At 35.6% G+C, this 16,407-nt stretch overlaps 3 protein-coding genes across 4 annotated transcripts; all 3 read right to left on the bottom strand.

The window, feature by feature from the left end:
- Positions 1–1,757: 1,757 nt before the first annotated feature.
- Positions 1,758–4,294, bottom strand: LOC137748445 (uncharacterized). The gene is made up of 5 exons (XM_068488595.2): positions 4,042–4,294; positions 3,359–3,618; positions 2,607–2,697; positions 2,185–2,260; positions 1,758–2,083 (listed from the first exon to the last, which is right to left on the bottom strand). The coding sequence occupies exons 1-5, from the start codon at positions 4,101–4,103 to the stop codon at positions 2,030–2,032; spliced, it is 543 nt and encodes a 180-aa protein (XP_068344696.2). The 5' UTR covers positions 4,104–4,294; the 3' UTR covers positions 1,758–2,029.
- A 1,232-nt stretch (positions 4,295–5,526) lies between these two features.
- Positions 5,527–7,535, bottom strand: LOC137748726 (uncharacterized). 2 transcript variants are annotated; one of them, XM_088690052.1, is made up of 3 exons: positions 7,400–7,535; positions 6,874–7,030; positions 5,527–6,024 (listed from the first exon to the last, which is right to left on the bottom strand). In XM_088690052.1, exons 2-3 carry the CDS (start codon positions 7,023–7,025, stop codon positions 5,871–5,873), a joined length of 306 nt encoding a protein of 101 aa, XP_088546178.1. In that variant the 5' UTR covers positions 7,026–7,030; positions 7,400–7,535; the 3' UTR covers positions 5,527–5,870. The 2 variants fall into 2 exon arrangements, with proteins under 2 accessions (XP_088546178.1, XP_088546179.1); XM_088690053.1 differs by having other exon boundaries at positions 6,874–7,027; positions 7,400–7,524.
- Positions 7,536–14,012: 6,477 nt separating this feature from the next.
- LOC137749002 (uncharacterized) lies at positions 14,013–15,229 on the bottom strand. The gene is made up of 2 exons (XM_068489183.2): positions 14,662–15,229; positions 14,013–14,556 (listed from the first exon to the last, which is right to left on the bottom strand). The coding sequence occupies exons 1-2, from the start codon at positions 14,837–14,839 to the stop codon at positions 14,306–14,308; spliced, it is 429 nt and encodes a 142-aa protein (XP_068345284.2). The 5' UTR covers positions 14,840–15,229; the 3' UTR covers positions 14,013–14,305.
- Between the last annotated feature and the right edge of the window lie 1,178 nt (positions 15,230–16,407).

The raw sequence follows: 16,407 nt of genomic DNA, 5'->3' as shown, positions 1-16,407 counted from the left end.
CGTGTGTATGTATGTATTCCTGATTCATTGAACATCAAAAACCTACTACTTCGAACAAGTTTCATTGCATCAGCAAATGTACAGATGCTTCTTCCCTTTTGACAGAATTAAAATGATACATCTCTTTCTTTGAATTTTAATTCTAGAGCCCCACATATAAGAAGCTGAGGTGTTCTCTCTCGTTCAAGAATCTAGCAAAGTTAATGTGTCTATCTAACCAGAAAGAATAATGTTTGTTTATTTATTATAATATTTGATCGAAACGGATTTATAGACACGCAATTGAGTCTATGATGATTGATGATGAATAATGTTGGAAGTATCCCGCTTCAAAGGATGCAAGTCTAGCTTAAGTAGTTAAACTATCTTGAGGTGGCTTCCGGTGTAAGCGATTCACAATGGGGTGAGAGTGGTTGATTAGATGGAATATCTTGGTTAATTGGTTTTGAGTTGGATACTCATGTCTTAAGAAGTCAATCTAAATCAATTAATAAGTAACCTCTGTTACCGCTTGCATATTATCGTTAAGTGTATGAATGTTGATTGAGTTTGATAGGTATGGACTCCAACCCATAATATAGATAGAGGTTCAAGACCGTTAAATCTTTAATCGTTGAATTCTTAACTCAGCGGTCATGGATCTCTGTCCATGCCTAGTTTAGAATTTTTGATATACAAGCCATGACTTCTCAACCGATGCTTGAAAAACCTCATAGGAAAGCAAGTATATCTTATATTGTTTTCGCCATCCACATCAGCACAAAAAAAATCGAGTGGTCATAAATCTCTGTTCATGCTATGGACCAGTCGATTATAGAATTTCAATACGTACGTAACGGCTTCTCCACACACATGGAAAAAGCTCACACGAAAGAAGAGTCCATCTCATATTGTTTTCGGCATCCACATCAACACCAGCAAACCGTTTACATTCCATGAATTGTATCATGGACAACAAACCAAGCAACGCTGCGAAGTTTCCTAAATGTACATGCATCAAAGAGTTTTGGCAAATTAAAAAATGGTCCAATCGGCTGCAAGGTCATTGTTTAACTTTTAATCCAGACCTAACTAAATTGTTGTTGCTTTCCCACGTAGAAAAAGATAGAGTAAATTGTAGCAACGGTTCCTTAACTTTAATTAAATTGGAGTAATAGTCCCTTAACTAAAAATTCATTATCATTGGTCCCACAACTCATCAAAATTTGTATTTATGGTCATTTTCATTAACTTAATAAAAAATTTTGTCAAAATAAGTTATGTTGGAAGGACCGTTGCTACAATTCGGGTCCCTTAACTCATCAAAATGTGTAGCTATAGTTCTTTTCGTCAACTTCATTAGAATTTTGTCAAAACGAGTTATGTTGGAATGACCATTACTACAATTGCGTTAAAGTTGAGGAACAATTGCTCGAATTGGATTAAAGTTAAGGGACTATTTCTCCAGTTGGATTAAAGTCGATGGACCCATGGTAATGAATTTTTTGTTGAGGACCATTGCTCCAATTGAGTTAAAGTTAAAAAACCATTGCTACAATTTACTAAAAAAGAAATGCACGGAAAGAAGCAGAAATGATCTTCACCAACTCCGTCTCTCCTTCAACATAACTCTATTCATTTCCGCCATTGGTTCATTCAATGCAACGGACAAAAACAAACAGCAGCATAGGGAGAGAGAGTGCAGAAATCACTTCCCAAGAGAAAATGCACAAATTTGGTAGAAGGAAAGAAAAGAGAAGACATTGCACACACAAGGATCACTATGAATCTAGGCATACCGTTAACGTGTATAGCATTTTTGTTTCATAAAAATTAACTGCTTCTGTATTCAGTTATCCGTGGCAGACGACATTTTCCACAATTCCATGATTACAAAAGGGGGCAGAAAGGATGAAATATTACAGTTAAACTTGAAACATATGGTCATTGTATCGAATTCCTTCTTTGCCCCGTCCACATAGACACACCTCTGAGATTTACAAGGACAAAAGTTTCTTCCTGACGTTAAAAGGCGGATTCTGGTATTAACTCAATCGTACAGCCCCTCCTGCTCCCATACTTCCACCAGAAATTCTATCATGTCCTGCAAATACAAACACAATTAGCACTACAACAGGGTGATGAACTAACTAAATGCAATACAAAAAATCAAGCAGTTCCCACCAAAGAAAGATGAGGGCTTACAGACAAAGGAATGCGCTGCGTGTAGGGTGACTGTCTCTGTTTTGTTCCAACCAATCGTTCATAGGTTGCATTCCAACTACAAAGGACATGGTCAACCACCGGGAGAAAGGTAAGTGCAAATTAAAATGCAAAGCATAGTTTAATAAAATACTTCTACCAGATACACCTGCTTAAGGGATTTCATCAAGTCATGAGATCATTTAACTCACCAGCTACTTTAAATATGGTAAAAGTAGTAAGCAAAAAAGGATAAATTATACTATTGAAAGAAAAATAAAAAGGATAGCATCAGCAAACTAGTTAAACAATAAAGGTCATTATTTTGATTTAAAGCAGTGAATACACTTATATTACTCAAAATTAATGAACCGAAACTCAAGATTCCAGTCACAACCTAAGTTATTAAAGCACAAGTATCATACCTTACTCTATTTTCCCGACTTTTTGGAATTTGATTCCTAGGGTTGCCACTTCCGATCCACTCAAGCCTGTTCTGGTTCCAGAGAACAAGACCTGCAGTTACGAAATGTTGCAAGTCAATAACCTATACACTTACAGATATGAAAGCTCACAAGAGCATGAATAATCATTATACCAAATCAGAGTAAAGGTAGGTGAAAAACACTTCCAGCACCGTAAGTAGATAATACATAGCATAAACATCATGAGTGAGGTTATATATAGATACATGACATAGAAGAACAACTATACTTCGCAAATAATAAGAACATACTTTGCAAATTTTAAAATTTACTTGACCTATTCACAAGCATATTAAAGCCAACGGTTTATCTGAAGAAAATTGGTCGTGTCAACGTCCATTTGTGAAACCTTGTTTAACCTGTTAATGAGATAAGTTGTAACGTAACTATCAAATTTTCCCCTCACCAAACATCTCATCCAAATTTTATTCACAACGCTTCCCAGTTTTCCTCAAGCCTAACCGCTTCTCTCTTAGTCAGGCCTCTACGTTTAGCAAATTATAGCATCTCAAGTTGGGCAAAGCACCAAGGGGACTTAGAAGCATATATTTACTACCAAAAAAAAAGTTTTATGTATTACAACACAGATCCTGTTTGGTTCGTATTAATTCAATATGACAAGCCACAAAATACTTACGGACAATTACCAGACCAAAATAAGAATGCTATAAAAACATACAATGAAAACTTGCCATTATTTACAAAGTCGGATTGGCTGCTCATGCTACTACCAGCCACACTGCCATAGTTGGGGGTCTGGTTGGATGTGCTGATGGATGAGACACTTCTCTGGGATTGAACGGCGCTATTGTCCAAGTCATAAGTACTGCTGCTCCAAAACTCATCTGAGATGCCCGGTTTCTTAACACTTCGCCCTTGAATTCTCAATCCCTTCGAAGGCTCATCGACAGCAGTAATTGGTGTGGATTTAGTGCAGCATCCAAAACAACCACTGCTCTGTTTAAACCCAGGTTAAACCACATTGCACAATAAACTCCACCAAAACACAAACTAAACACATTTCAAAGGGATTTCATTCAACTTATCTGCAGAGCTCGAGGTAAAATTACTCAAAATCCAGCTGAGCTTGCCACTGTTACCATAAAGTCTTCAAATTTTTGAAACCCAGATCGTAAGTTTCTTGTTTTTTAATTACTTTTTAACCTAAGCTTGCAATTTTTACCAAAAGTCCTAAAATTTTCAGAACCCAGATCATAAATTTTGTTACTTTTCAAGTATTTTCAATCTGACAATCAAAATTTTTACTACAACCAAGTCAGAATCAAGTCAAACCTACTGATTTTGGAGGAACCCAAATGCAAATAACTACCAAATATAGCAGATATTTTCCCGCGAAGTGTAATCGAGGACTTACCCCGTGCAAGCGAGGAAGTGGCGGATCCAGGCTGCCATGGAGGTGTTGAGAGTCGCCGCCATGGAGGCTCTGCGTCTGGAGCTTTGCCGGGAAAATTCAAAAGCTAGGAATCGGTTTCCATCCGCGAAAGAATTGGTGCAAATTTGGAGGGTAGGGTTTCCGGATTTACAGGGAAAATTGGGAATCGAATTGGCGAGAAAGTGAGGGGGAAAATCCGCGTGGAAAAGAATTGGAGGAATCCTTGGTTTTGATTGGTAGCTTTTGGATTAAGTTTTTTAATTTTTTAATTTTTTAATTTATTTAGTGAGATTAATTACTTAATTAAATAAGTGACCCTTTAATACACTGGTAAAAATGTATTGAGCTTGCATGATGATGTGGATTCAAACATGATTGACGACTAATTTAACAAATCCCTATTGTTTGACAAAAAAAAAAAAAAAAAAAAAAATTAATTATTTAAATACGCAGCAACTGATGAAAAAATTGAACCCCACGCTCACGTGCTGTTGTCGCCTGTTGGGACGTCTGCTCAAGTGCTGTTGTCGCCTGTTGGAACGAGAGACGACGTCGTTTTGAGTTTATTTAACGGGAGATAAATTGAACTTGAGTGCAAGGCTACGGATTTGTTAAGAGCCATTTCCTTCCTTTTAGGCAGATTCACTCTTCGACTAGTACTTGTTACGAGTACATAGGTAGAATTTGCTCCCAAAACCCGGCTTGTAAGAAAAGGCTCGGAAGGCTCTTGAGCCACTATGGGATTTGTTATTTTTCCAACATGGGACAATTAGCTCGTATTCTTAACACGATCACATAATTATTAACAAAAGAGTGAATTGATCTTGACTAAGCAAACACATTATCCTAACTAATAGACCGGATCCACGCATTATGGTTGTTGATGACAATATTGAATGCGCGACACATGCATGATTGGCTATTTTGGATTTAAGAAACAAAATGATTGGCTATTTTTGCATTTATTTTTGTTAAATAAAAAAGGGTGGTTGGTGCTATCCACACTCATTTTTACTTTAATAGACTTCTCTCAATTTTCGATAGCCACTTAATACTACGGTGTAGTAATATTCCTCTTCACTGGTAAGTGACAGATCTTAGGCTTGACTCTAGCCGCAGGTGAATTTAAACTACATTATTACCAATTTATTGTGAGGCTAAGCGCACTCCCCCACCTTCTTAGTCTAAATAATACCATTGTTCTTAAAAAACAAAATGGACATAATTTAATAAACAATCTGTGTGAGAGATAAAAACGAATGTGAGAATAGTCGACTCATAAGATATATAGAGAAGGCTTTGCCTTTCCAGTATGACAAACGAGAGAGAGAGAGCTGGTAGACCTGCCTGCCTGATTTCTAAAGTTACAATTTTAATTTCATTTTCTTGAACTTTAAGCTGGAAAACTTTGGTTCCATATGATCGTTTGAAGTGAAATATGGAAAGTTGCAACTTGCAACAAGCAGATTCAAAACTACGTTTCACTTTCATAAGGTCTAATTCCAGAAAAATCTGAAAAATAGGCGTTCTTTACAACTCGAGCCATCCCATTTCCAGAATCATATATATCGAACACGTAAAGGTCGCTGCCAATGAAATCTCTAGCACAGCCGGTCTACACGATACCAGAAAGGCGAGGGAGAGACGGAGTTGCTTATGTAGTAGCAGATCAAAAGCTAAAATCCGAGAGAAAAATAGAATAGCTTATAACATTTTGAATATGCATGACAGAACAACCAAAGAAAATAACCTAAAAACTCGGAAAAAAAAATTGGATGAAGTTTGCTGTCGTTCTGTTTCAAATTTTGAAGCTAATTGGCGTTTCTGGACAGCATGGATGCCAGCCGCATCCTCCATCCGAGAATCGTAGAGGGCATAGAGGGTTCTGGCTTTTGGAGTATCAGAGTGGCCAAACCTGCATGCACGCTGTGACCGGAGTTGTTCTTGGCACTAGTCTCTGAATATCTGAAAATAAGACAAACTTTCATATGGATACATTGCCGTAAGTTTGATACATCACATTTCTTTAAGAAGTTGATCAATTGCCGTAAGAGAAAGGAAAACCGAACTCCCCGGGGGGGGACCCATAAGGACATACCAATATTACAGAATTCAACAGCAACTTACGCATAGGTCGGATAATATTTAATCAGCGAACTAATGAAGAATTCAAAAGCTATCTTCCTATCAGAAAAGATTATCATGATAGATACACTCGCACAAAAAACTAGACATGGAGCATTCAAGCTAGATAAAATAGTGTAAAAGATAGCAACTACCAGGTCACGAGTTAAATTAGACAAGTCAGTAACCTAAATCCTCGATTCCTGAACTCCATTTATCTCTTCTGGCCAAATTGATGACCTAAAGCATTTGAAAATCCAGGATTATCATAATATCGATAGACTCAAAAATAACATTTAAATATACAAAAGGAGGCTCCTAGGCACCTTGTGCAGGCCTTCCAAATGAAGGTAAATGCCCGCAAACAATAGGAAACTGATATTTCGTGTGCTAAACCTGCATGCCTATGCCAAGAAGAATCCAAGGATAACTTTGTAAAACTACCCGAAGGAAGATGTACAACAATTTTAGAAGAGGCAACGGTTTCCCAGCTTTATAAAAGAATTGGATTGAGAGCGAGAGAAACTAAATTCGTCAAACAAGTATTGTTCTTTTCTATATTACGGGGTGCTTAACATTGAAGATTCTGAATATGACTTTTCCCTTAAACTATGCGCAATAGAAAAAAAATTCAAAGTAAACATACAAATGTAAACACAAAGAGAAATTAAAGCGCGAAAGGGATCATACATGGAGGACACTGTTCCTTCATATGCCAATGTCGACATGCCCTGTCTTTGCTTATGCTTGGGGTTGGCTGTGCAAATCACGAAAACACGCCCGCGACGCTTAACTGTCTTACAAAACTCACACATCTTCTTCACAGATGAACGCACCTTCATGGCTACTGATGAAAACACAAAAACAAAAATTTAACAACCCATCAAATTCAGCAGCCATCCAATCCAGCTCGAGACGAATAACTCGAAACAGATAATGGTTGCCAAACTGCGAATTGAAAAAGCTTGCTTGCAGAGCAGTCAGTCACAATTTCAGATTTTGCAAATGAAACATCCCAATCCATAATATATTCACAAATACACATTTAACCAATAAAGATGCTGACTTTTGGATTGGAAATTAAAAACCCTAAATACCAATTTATGAAAGGGGAACAATGATTACTGTAAAATAATTGTAATTAGCAGAGAGGATTAAGCATAACTAAAAGCTGAGACTGTACACGTATTTCCGTACATCAATGGAGGACAAGTACCTGGTGGCTGACGGCGGCGTTTGGCTGGTAAAGAATTGCACCGCCACTCCTTTCAGTGAAGTGATTGCTGCTTCTCTGTCTTCTTCTTCTGCGTCTTGTCTGCGCACGAGAGCGTAAAACCTCTGCTCCCGCGAACTATGTTGGGCCCAGTTTGTAGCCCAATTTGTGGTGGACTCAAATCTTCCTCGCAAGGCCCATATTTACTTAAACCTGTTTGTTTGTTTGTTTGTTTTTTCTTTTTTTTGTTGTGAAAATAGGAGATTTTGGGTGGTCCCTCACATATAAAGAGCTAGTCCTTTTTTAATAGCAACGTGACATTATTTTATTGTATACATGTTATAATCAGAATTATTCATCATTTTTATCATCATCTAAACACCAGCTCTAGAAAAATTCATTCGATTAGGAAACCATTTAGTTATTAAAATGAATCAAACAAATTGATGGTTTATTATGAGAATGCTATTTATTATCATATTCGTCGAATCGGGAAGTGAAAATAAAGAATCAATATGGGATTAACTAACCTCCCGTAGTTGATGTGATCATGAATTTTCAAGTTTTGGATTACAAATTCTAATGTGAAAATCACACTAGTTTTTATTTGTTAAATATGTGCTAAAAAACACGTGAAAATTCATGAGTTGTAACAATTCCAACACCAATGTTTAAGTAATCACTGAAAAGATTAAAATCAGCAAAATTTTAGTTTTCATTCTTTGTAAGTAAACATATAATAAAAGACAACCTGAAGCTAACAAAGTTCCCGTTTTTTAGATAAACTTGTCATAAATAGTAAAAAAATCTATCACTCCTTCCCTTTTCTCATCTCACTTCTCAAGCACTTAGTTTAGAGATGCATCATGACTAGATGACCATGATCATTGACTATGGCCAGTGCTCTTAAGTTGATGGCAGAGGCAAACAAAACGTGGGAGTCTAAGTGATCAATCTTTAGGGGTTGAAATAGATTACTAAAGAAGTCAAAGATAATAAACAAATAATTCTTGGTACTTGGTTAAATGGCATGTAATATGCCACATACATCGCTCATTTGAAAGTGTTTTTAAAATGATCTAAAGCATTTATGATAAATGTGTTTCTTGTAGAAAACACTTCAAGTGCTTTTTAAGGATTCACTTGTATTTTAACTAAAGATTAGTTCTAAAAACACTTCCATTAAAAGCGTTTTTAATCATTTTAGAAGAACTTCCAAATGAGTCATTGACAAGCATGATTATAACAGAAGTTAATTAGTAAAATGTTTTCCACTGGATTGATATAATTTGTTGGCAAATTACAAACAAATGCGTTTGATTTGCGGAATCTAAAAGAATAGTTTTATATGCTAGGGAAGTTCCAACATTAATTCGTGATTATGATTTAACTCTCGACGTCATGGTCACTAATCAAAGAACAGTTAGGAGGGATTAATTTTAACTAATTATCAACACTACTGATAGTATTGCTTGCTGACGATCCTTATCTTCACCGACAAAACATTTACTTTAGCTATTTTTGGGTTAAATAATTAAGCTAATTTAGTGGTGAACAAATTGATTTTCTATGAGCAATGTTTCGGTTTAATCAAAATACCATCACGTACATTAGGTTAATATTACTTTACTCAAATTATACCAAGTCTATTTTATTATTTCACTAATATAATTTAAAAATAATGCATACCAATTATGTCGTTTATTCTTATTACGACAAGTAAAATAATACATTACATAATTTGTATTTCCGTAGCAATTGAAAATGAGATGTGAGAAATCAGTTAAGGTGGTTCGTGAACATATGAATCGAAGACCTACGAATACTCTGATTAGAAGATGTGATTATGAGACATAGGCTTATGACAAAAAGGAGAGGAAGATCTAAGAAGACTTTGAAAGAAACCCTAAGACACGAGTACTTAAAGCTAAATGAAAACTAAGCGCCTAGTGTTCTAATACCCATACAGCTAAACCCACTTATTAGAATAAAATTTTATTGTTGTTGTTCTGGTTTTTACCTTAGGCAAGACGAAGTTTTCCTAGGTAGCCTTCATCTTTCCCACCTATATGTCATACATGAAGTCATTTTTACTAATAAATCAAACATCTTGGCATTTGATTCGTTGAAAAAAAATATTATATGTTTGTTCTACTACATTCTAGTAATCATTTTTTTAAAGGACATTATGGCAAAAGCCACGATGAGGTAATATGTGCACATTGTGGCAATTAAAGTACTAATATTAGAATAATTTTTTGTTAATTAAAGTTAATTAAGGCAAAAGCAGCGGGTCTTTTTGAGAGAGGATCATCGCCAGATCTTCTTTGTGATGATTCCGAGGATCTTCCAATCACATCTATTCATCGTATATCGTGCGATTAGTTTTTATCAGATACTATTTATATTCAATTTTAAATAAAAAATTAATAATAATTTTTAACTGCATAATATAAAATGAACGATGACATTGAAACATCCCTAAAGTCCTCTCACAAAAAAACCCGACGAGGAACCCCCTCGGGTCTTTTTATTGACTAAGGGAGGGCCATGAGCCATCGATGGACCAATGAGCGGAAAAGCCACTCCTCTTTCTTTCACTTTAACTGTTTACACTTTATATAGAAAAATGTTTTTAAAGTTGATGAGATCATTGAGAAAGTGGATGGAGGAAGCATCTAACTATAGATTTTGCAGATGTCATGCTCCTTTTTTACATTGCTGTTGATGGGGTCAACGTAGACCTAAAAATTTCTTGCATAACACAATAATTTAGCACGAAATGATACAAAAATAGCAAGTTTTTAATTAACTCGTTAACGAGTCAGGTCGTTTTTTGGTCACACTTGTCAAACTCGTTAAAAGAACAAGTATGACACATAAATAACACGAACACGACCAGTTTGTCGGGTCTAAACATTAGGCATGACAATTTATTGCATGACACATTAACCCGACATAAAACGACATAACTTGTTAACGAGTCAGGTCGTTATCAGTTCACCTGTTAAGAACCTGTTAAAATAAATGGTTTGTCATGACACGATCTGTTAAGATAATGAGTATAACATGAAAACGACACAAACACGACAAATCTAACATGCATGACTTATTAAGTTTTGTGAAACATTTTGAAAAATCATACAACCCTTAAGACGTTGTATTCATTTTAAGTGAACTTGCACATATTAACCACAAGAAGCTTTCGTCAATTTTAGGAACAACGACCTCTGACCAAAATTGCATCAAATTACTTTTCTAAACATCCTAATGGTAGCTAAGCATTAAGATATTTCGACAATATAAATAGGTGATTAATAATTCAAACCTGCATGCATAATATCACAAGTAAATTGAAAGAAACTACATATTCTTGCTAAGGCTTATAACATCGCCCTAGCAAATGAGATTAGTTATTAACAATCATTAAACAAAATATTATTAAAAACAAAGATAGATGACACCTTGTAAATAAACTTGAGTTGTCAAAAGTTCCGAAGTAATGCGTTCTACCCCTCTTTTTCTCCAAAACCCTAATGCCTAAAATGCCTTATTTATACTACTATATAATTAAAATCCTTACTAGAAAATGTATTCTAAAAACTAGTAAACATAATAGAATAAAATAACTAGGAAATACATTTCTACTTTAACTCTGGGAAATATGCTCAGTGACAAATCAGCCACGTTTTTTGACTTCTAGAGCTCCAAAACAAGTCCAAAATGACTTGAATTATAGCTTGAGATGTCCCGAATTTAATTGCAGAAGGCCTCAAATCCAAAAGACATCACCTTGGAGGCCAACAAGCCCAAATAAACCCAAAACATCATTTTGACAGCACTGCGCGCTGCTTCTTTATTTCATCGCCATAAATAAACCGTTTGGTAGAAAATTATTAAACTTTAATACGAGTAAGTTGAGAGACACATGAATGTCCTTCGATTGAAATTACTCCAAAATTCATTCATTTAATCACGTTTTGCTCAAGATGAAATTGAATGTTCTACATTAAGAATATAAATCAAAGTATTAAAATTCTCATAAAATAACCACTAAATTATAACTAAGAATAGGATAAAATATATAGTATAATATCAATTCATTACTGTGTACGTTGGCAATTTTTTATCCTTAGGATTGGCTCACGCATTAGTTAGCCAATGCCCTTGTGCAGGCTTTTGACAAATGACTTGTCCAGTCAAAACCCTAATACCTAGTGCATGATGAGGCCCTTAGGGGTACGAGCAAAACACAGACAAAGTTTTCAAATTTCATTGGTGGGACTGATTTGGTGACACTCGAATGAGTAGGTTCCAAAAACCAAAATTTTGAATATTTTGGAAGATGCAGTAGCTAGTTTGTGGCAAATTGTAATTAAATAACTGAACAAAACAAAATTAGAATTAGATAACAGAAGAAAATAAAGATGGGGACGTATATGTCACATATGGGACGCAGCATGATCCCCCACAAGGAAAAATGCAGAAACAGAGACAAAGAAGCTGATTTGCAGAATCTAAATGTTCCAAAACAAATGCAAAGTAGCCAACCAACAAAATTTTCAGTTGCCCATCCTGCTTAATTCTACAGGGTTTTGCTGTATTTTATTCTCAATCGTATTCTTAACAAGAACCTATACTATACTTAGGTTAGAACGCACGCGATTATACAATACTTAAGTTAGAACACATGTAATTATACGTAGTCATTATGCTTTAACTTGAGGACTTAAAACTCTCCGGTTGATGTATCATAGGTCAAAGTAATCGGGCTTCACGATGTTTTATTTATATGTCCCTGTTGATTAGGAATAAATTAATATGCTAAGATGGAGATTAGCCACTAGTAATTATATGTTTTCTGTATAGGTACACATATAGTTGGCTTTGCTTCATATCCATGGTTTATTTAGGTCAAATATGCAAAAGTCTTTGTTGAATTGATAGATGAAGCATCCTGGCACATGGCTGTGTTCGCACTGCATGAACCCTCGCATGCAAAAGCATGTGATATATGTACAACACTCCACAATGTCCAAACCCTAACCAGTGGTGGACAGGTCCAACTAAGCATGCATGTGATATATGTACAGCACTCCACAATGTCCAAACCTAACCACTAGTGTACGCAAGTGACGTTTTATCACTGTGATAGAAATGTATTGAGTCTTTGCATGACGGTATGGATTCAAACTCCTTTAACGACTAATCTAACAAAATTTATCGTTTGACAAAACAATAATAAAAAAAAAACAGTAGTGGACAGGTCCAACTAAGGCTCAAGACATGAAATAGACCACCCAAAACAACGCTTTGTTGTAAAGAAATTTGTATTCAGTTGATTAAGAATATTTATTTTTGTACTCAAAGTTTTGAGTTCAGGTTTGCTTTCTCGACATTGCTTCCACAATAATATAAAAAGAACGGCTTTGCTCCTTGGAAGTTGGCATCCCTCTATTATGCACACGTGTTCAACAGTGTAGCAAGTAAGTAGAATTTGTAGGAGGAAAGTGTTATTGACACTCCAAAAATTTCATTCTACACTTCTCACAAGTGTATTTTTCTTTTCAATATAGAAAGTTTGGAGTGTAGAATGAGATTTTTGGAGTGCTAATAACAATTCCCTTTGTAGAAATGTATCGAGATAGGATAATCGCCAGATACTCTTTGTAAGGATCCCGGGGATCCTTTAATTATGTTCGCTCGTCACCTACTGTTTGTGTTTTATTTTAAATAATATAATTTAAAATCATTTATGATCGCACAATGTATGATGAAAGAACATAATTAAATGGATCCCGAAAATCCTCATAAAAAAGACCCGGTAAGAATCATATCTCAAATGTATCGAGTCTTTTCTGACCTACATGAGAGTCTGAGACCCCCTAAAGAGCAATGCTCAGCTCCTTCCTTCCCTTATTAAGTTGTCAAGCATTCTACAATTACAAAATTTTTATCCGAACAATTACAAATTGACATAGAAATCAATCCTTAAAAGAATTTTTTGTGCATACATGTCAAACTGTTTAATCTTTATTCCATGTCCCAACCACCAACCCAATGTCACATATAAGTCACATTGTCATCGCAAAGACTTTACCTAGGGTCAAGGTTTCTCAGTTACCTAGAAACCTACCAAGTCATAGGATTGGATAAGCCCGTTGGAACTTGTCACACTATTTTGCAATTCAACCATTTATTTTCATCTTTTGGTTGCTACTTGATGAATTGAGATTCATTCTGGATCTTTGTGTTCAAAGTTTGCAAATTGAGAGATTCGAACATTCAATTTTAATCCTACGATTCTATTAGTCTCTCTCACTGATCCACTTCCTAACAATTCAAAATTTTGATTGGACCAGATCTCCTTTTCTCTCTTGAACGGTTCATGATCTCTTGATTCGTGGGGTCTGTACACAAAAATCCATCTCATTCCTTGCTAGCAATACATGCAAAAAGGCTGAATCTTTGTTAAAATTTCTCAGTTGCCTAATAAAATCACAATATCAGGATTTTCTAGTATGTATTGATATATAATGTATTACGCTATTGTAACTATATATCGAACCATACATTACTCTTGTGTCTACCATACATGGTATGCCAACATCAGAACTTAATAGAATTTTTCTTAAAATATCAACAAAAGTGTTGGTATTAACAGAAGATTCCACCATGAACCCAATCAATTTACAAGAAGAAACATAAAACGGCAGCAACTAACCAAACCTGTGGAACCCAGCACTACATACAAATTCCGAATATTCCTTCCAACCTACTTAACCTATCATCAGCAAAAGAAAAAAAACTAAAAATTTGTACAAATTAAAGAGAGAGAGAGAAAAAAAAAAAGACTCGATCTTTACAGAAAATCAACCCCAAACTATACAGAACAGATGTGGGAATTCATCAGTAGGAGTAGGCCAATCGGTGACAGCCACGATCCCTGAGAATTCCATTGTACAGAGCCGCCCGATTAGCAGGCATGGATCCTCTGTATTTCTGGGAAGTTGCAGTAGATAAAGAAGAAGATGAAGATTTGGAAGAAGCAGTGGGAATTATCTGGTACTGCCGTCTAAACTCTTGATTGTCTCCAATCGGATCCACGACGTCCTCTGCAAAGTGTACCCTCTTGTTCTTCTTCCTCCTCTTCTTTCCATCTGCAAACCCACCAAGAAAAACAAAGTCAGCCATGTATGAAACTACAAAATTAACCTTGAAACGAAGAAAACAGAGTGAAACAGAGGAGTGAATGTTAAGCATACCAGAAGATATACAAGATCGTAGTATTTGAGGGGAGGACTGATGGATAATTTGATCAACTGGGTATCCGTGAGGATTGGGTAGGCATTTCTGGAGGCGGAGGGCGAGGAGGATGAAGGTGCCGGAAACCGCCATGGCGGTGGCCAAGACCACCCCTTGAGAGCCTAACACTGAAGACATGGTCTTTTTTCCTGTGTTTTTTTCTCTGCAAGAAAACCAAGAAGTAGGAAGAAACAGAAAACCCAGTTGGGATATGGAGGCAGATAAAAGAAACAGAAACCAGAAAGAAGTAGAGTTTAGATGAAAGAGGGAGAGAGAAGTGTGAGTCTTATAGTGGTATAATATAATGGGGGCAGAGGAGGTGAAGATAAATAGTTATGGTGGTGCGGTGGGAACAACATGTGAATATGATACCGAAATCAAACAAATGGGATTATTTTATTGTTATAAATTTCTTTGATCAATCATTGGTCATGAGTTTTTGGAATGATATCATCTGTATATCTCTACCTCCGAAGTCCGAAGTACGAAGTAGACGGACTCATAAATCCGAGTTATTTGAGAGAGAGAATAGGGCTGCGTTTGTATGTGAGGTGGACCTGTGAGATTGACTAATGAAGCTATAAGATTTAAATTGAATGATTCGAATTTATTGAATGGTTGGAATTTTCGGATCCATTAGCTCTGTAGACAGAGATCTGGATATGATCTCATTCTGAGTTTTTCTTCTTCTTCATTCATTTTTTTTTTATTTTTTTATTTTTTTCAGTTTAGATTGGTAAAACACTAAAATGTAAATGTGGGTTACCTTGTGTGTAAATGTCTAATTTCATTTTTTACAAAACGGGTTCGTTTAGCTTTCATAAGAATCATTTATGTTCTTAAATGCTTTGTTAGAGAGTGTTTTGATTCTCCGCTTAGTATTACAATATAATGACATTATTTCTCACTTAGTGGTGATAAGTATTAAGTTAGATTTTCATGGATAATAAGTTTGATATTCTCAATTTATAATGGCACGTTCATTATGTGAAGTTAATCCAAATTTGTCATTCAAATACGTTGAAACTTTTAATAAAAATAAATAGATATTCATGGAAAATCACTTGAATGATGCTTCTTCAAGAATTGCTTGTATAACCCAAAAACACTTTTAAGTCTTTTTACAAACAATATTTTAATCATTCTAAAAGCAGTCTCGGCAATATTTTAAAGCACTATAATGGGGACTTTTGCTCGTGCACCACACGGCAATGCTAAACGAAAAAGAAACTTCCATGATGACGTCAATTGCTTGTTCGGAAAATGGGGAAAGGAGTGGGACTAACTCTACCTCAGCATTACTTTTTGTCACTTTCAGAGTCTTATGCAATGTGAGGGTTAATCTGGAATCCTAGCTACGTGCAACGCACCTTCCGAACATCAATGGTTAGTCATATAAAGTTTTGATCGAATTTCTGATCAAATGAAAAACGTAACGATCTAGACATTATCTCAAAAAGATAATTGTTTCATGATCGATTCTTGAGTTTGATGATGAATTGCATTTGATTGTAAAGGAGCGAAAGCGGTATAAAATAAGGTTCAATTATTACGTGTCTTTTTGGGCTTTGAATATAGGCAGCCGTTGTCATGCATGACATGTCAGGCCGTTCCATGCCAAAATATTGGAGTTCTTGGTGGTCAGATCTAGTTGAAGATAGGAAAATGACTTGGGGCCAATGGAGGTTTCGAGGGCCAGAGCTTGG

Source organism: Pyrus communis, chromosome 2, assembly GCF_041283825.1.
Source record: "Pyrus communis isolate YQ-2024b chromosome 2, ASM4128382v1, whole genome shotgun sequence".
Classification (NCBI taxonomy): domain Eukaryota; kingdom Viridiplantae; phylum Streptophyta; class Magnoliopsida; order Rosales; family Rosaceae; genus Pyrus; species Pyrus communis.
This window is presented reverse-complemented; position numbering and strand designations above follow the sequence as displayed.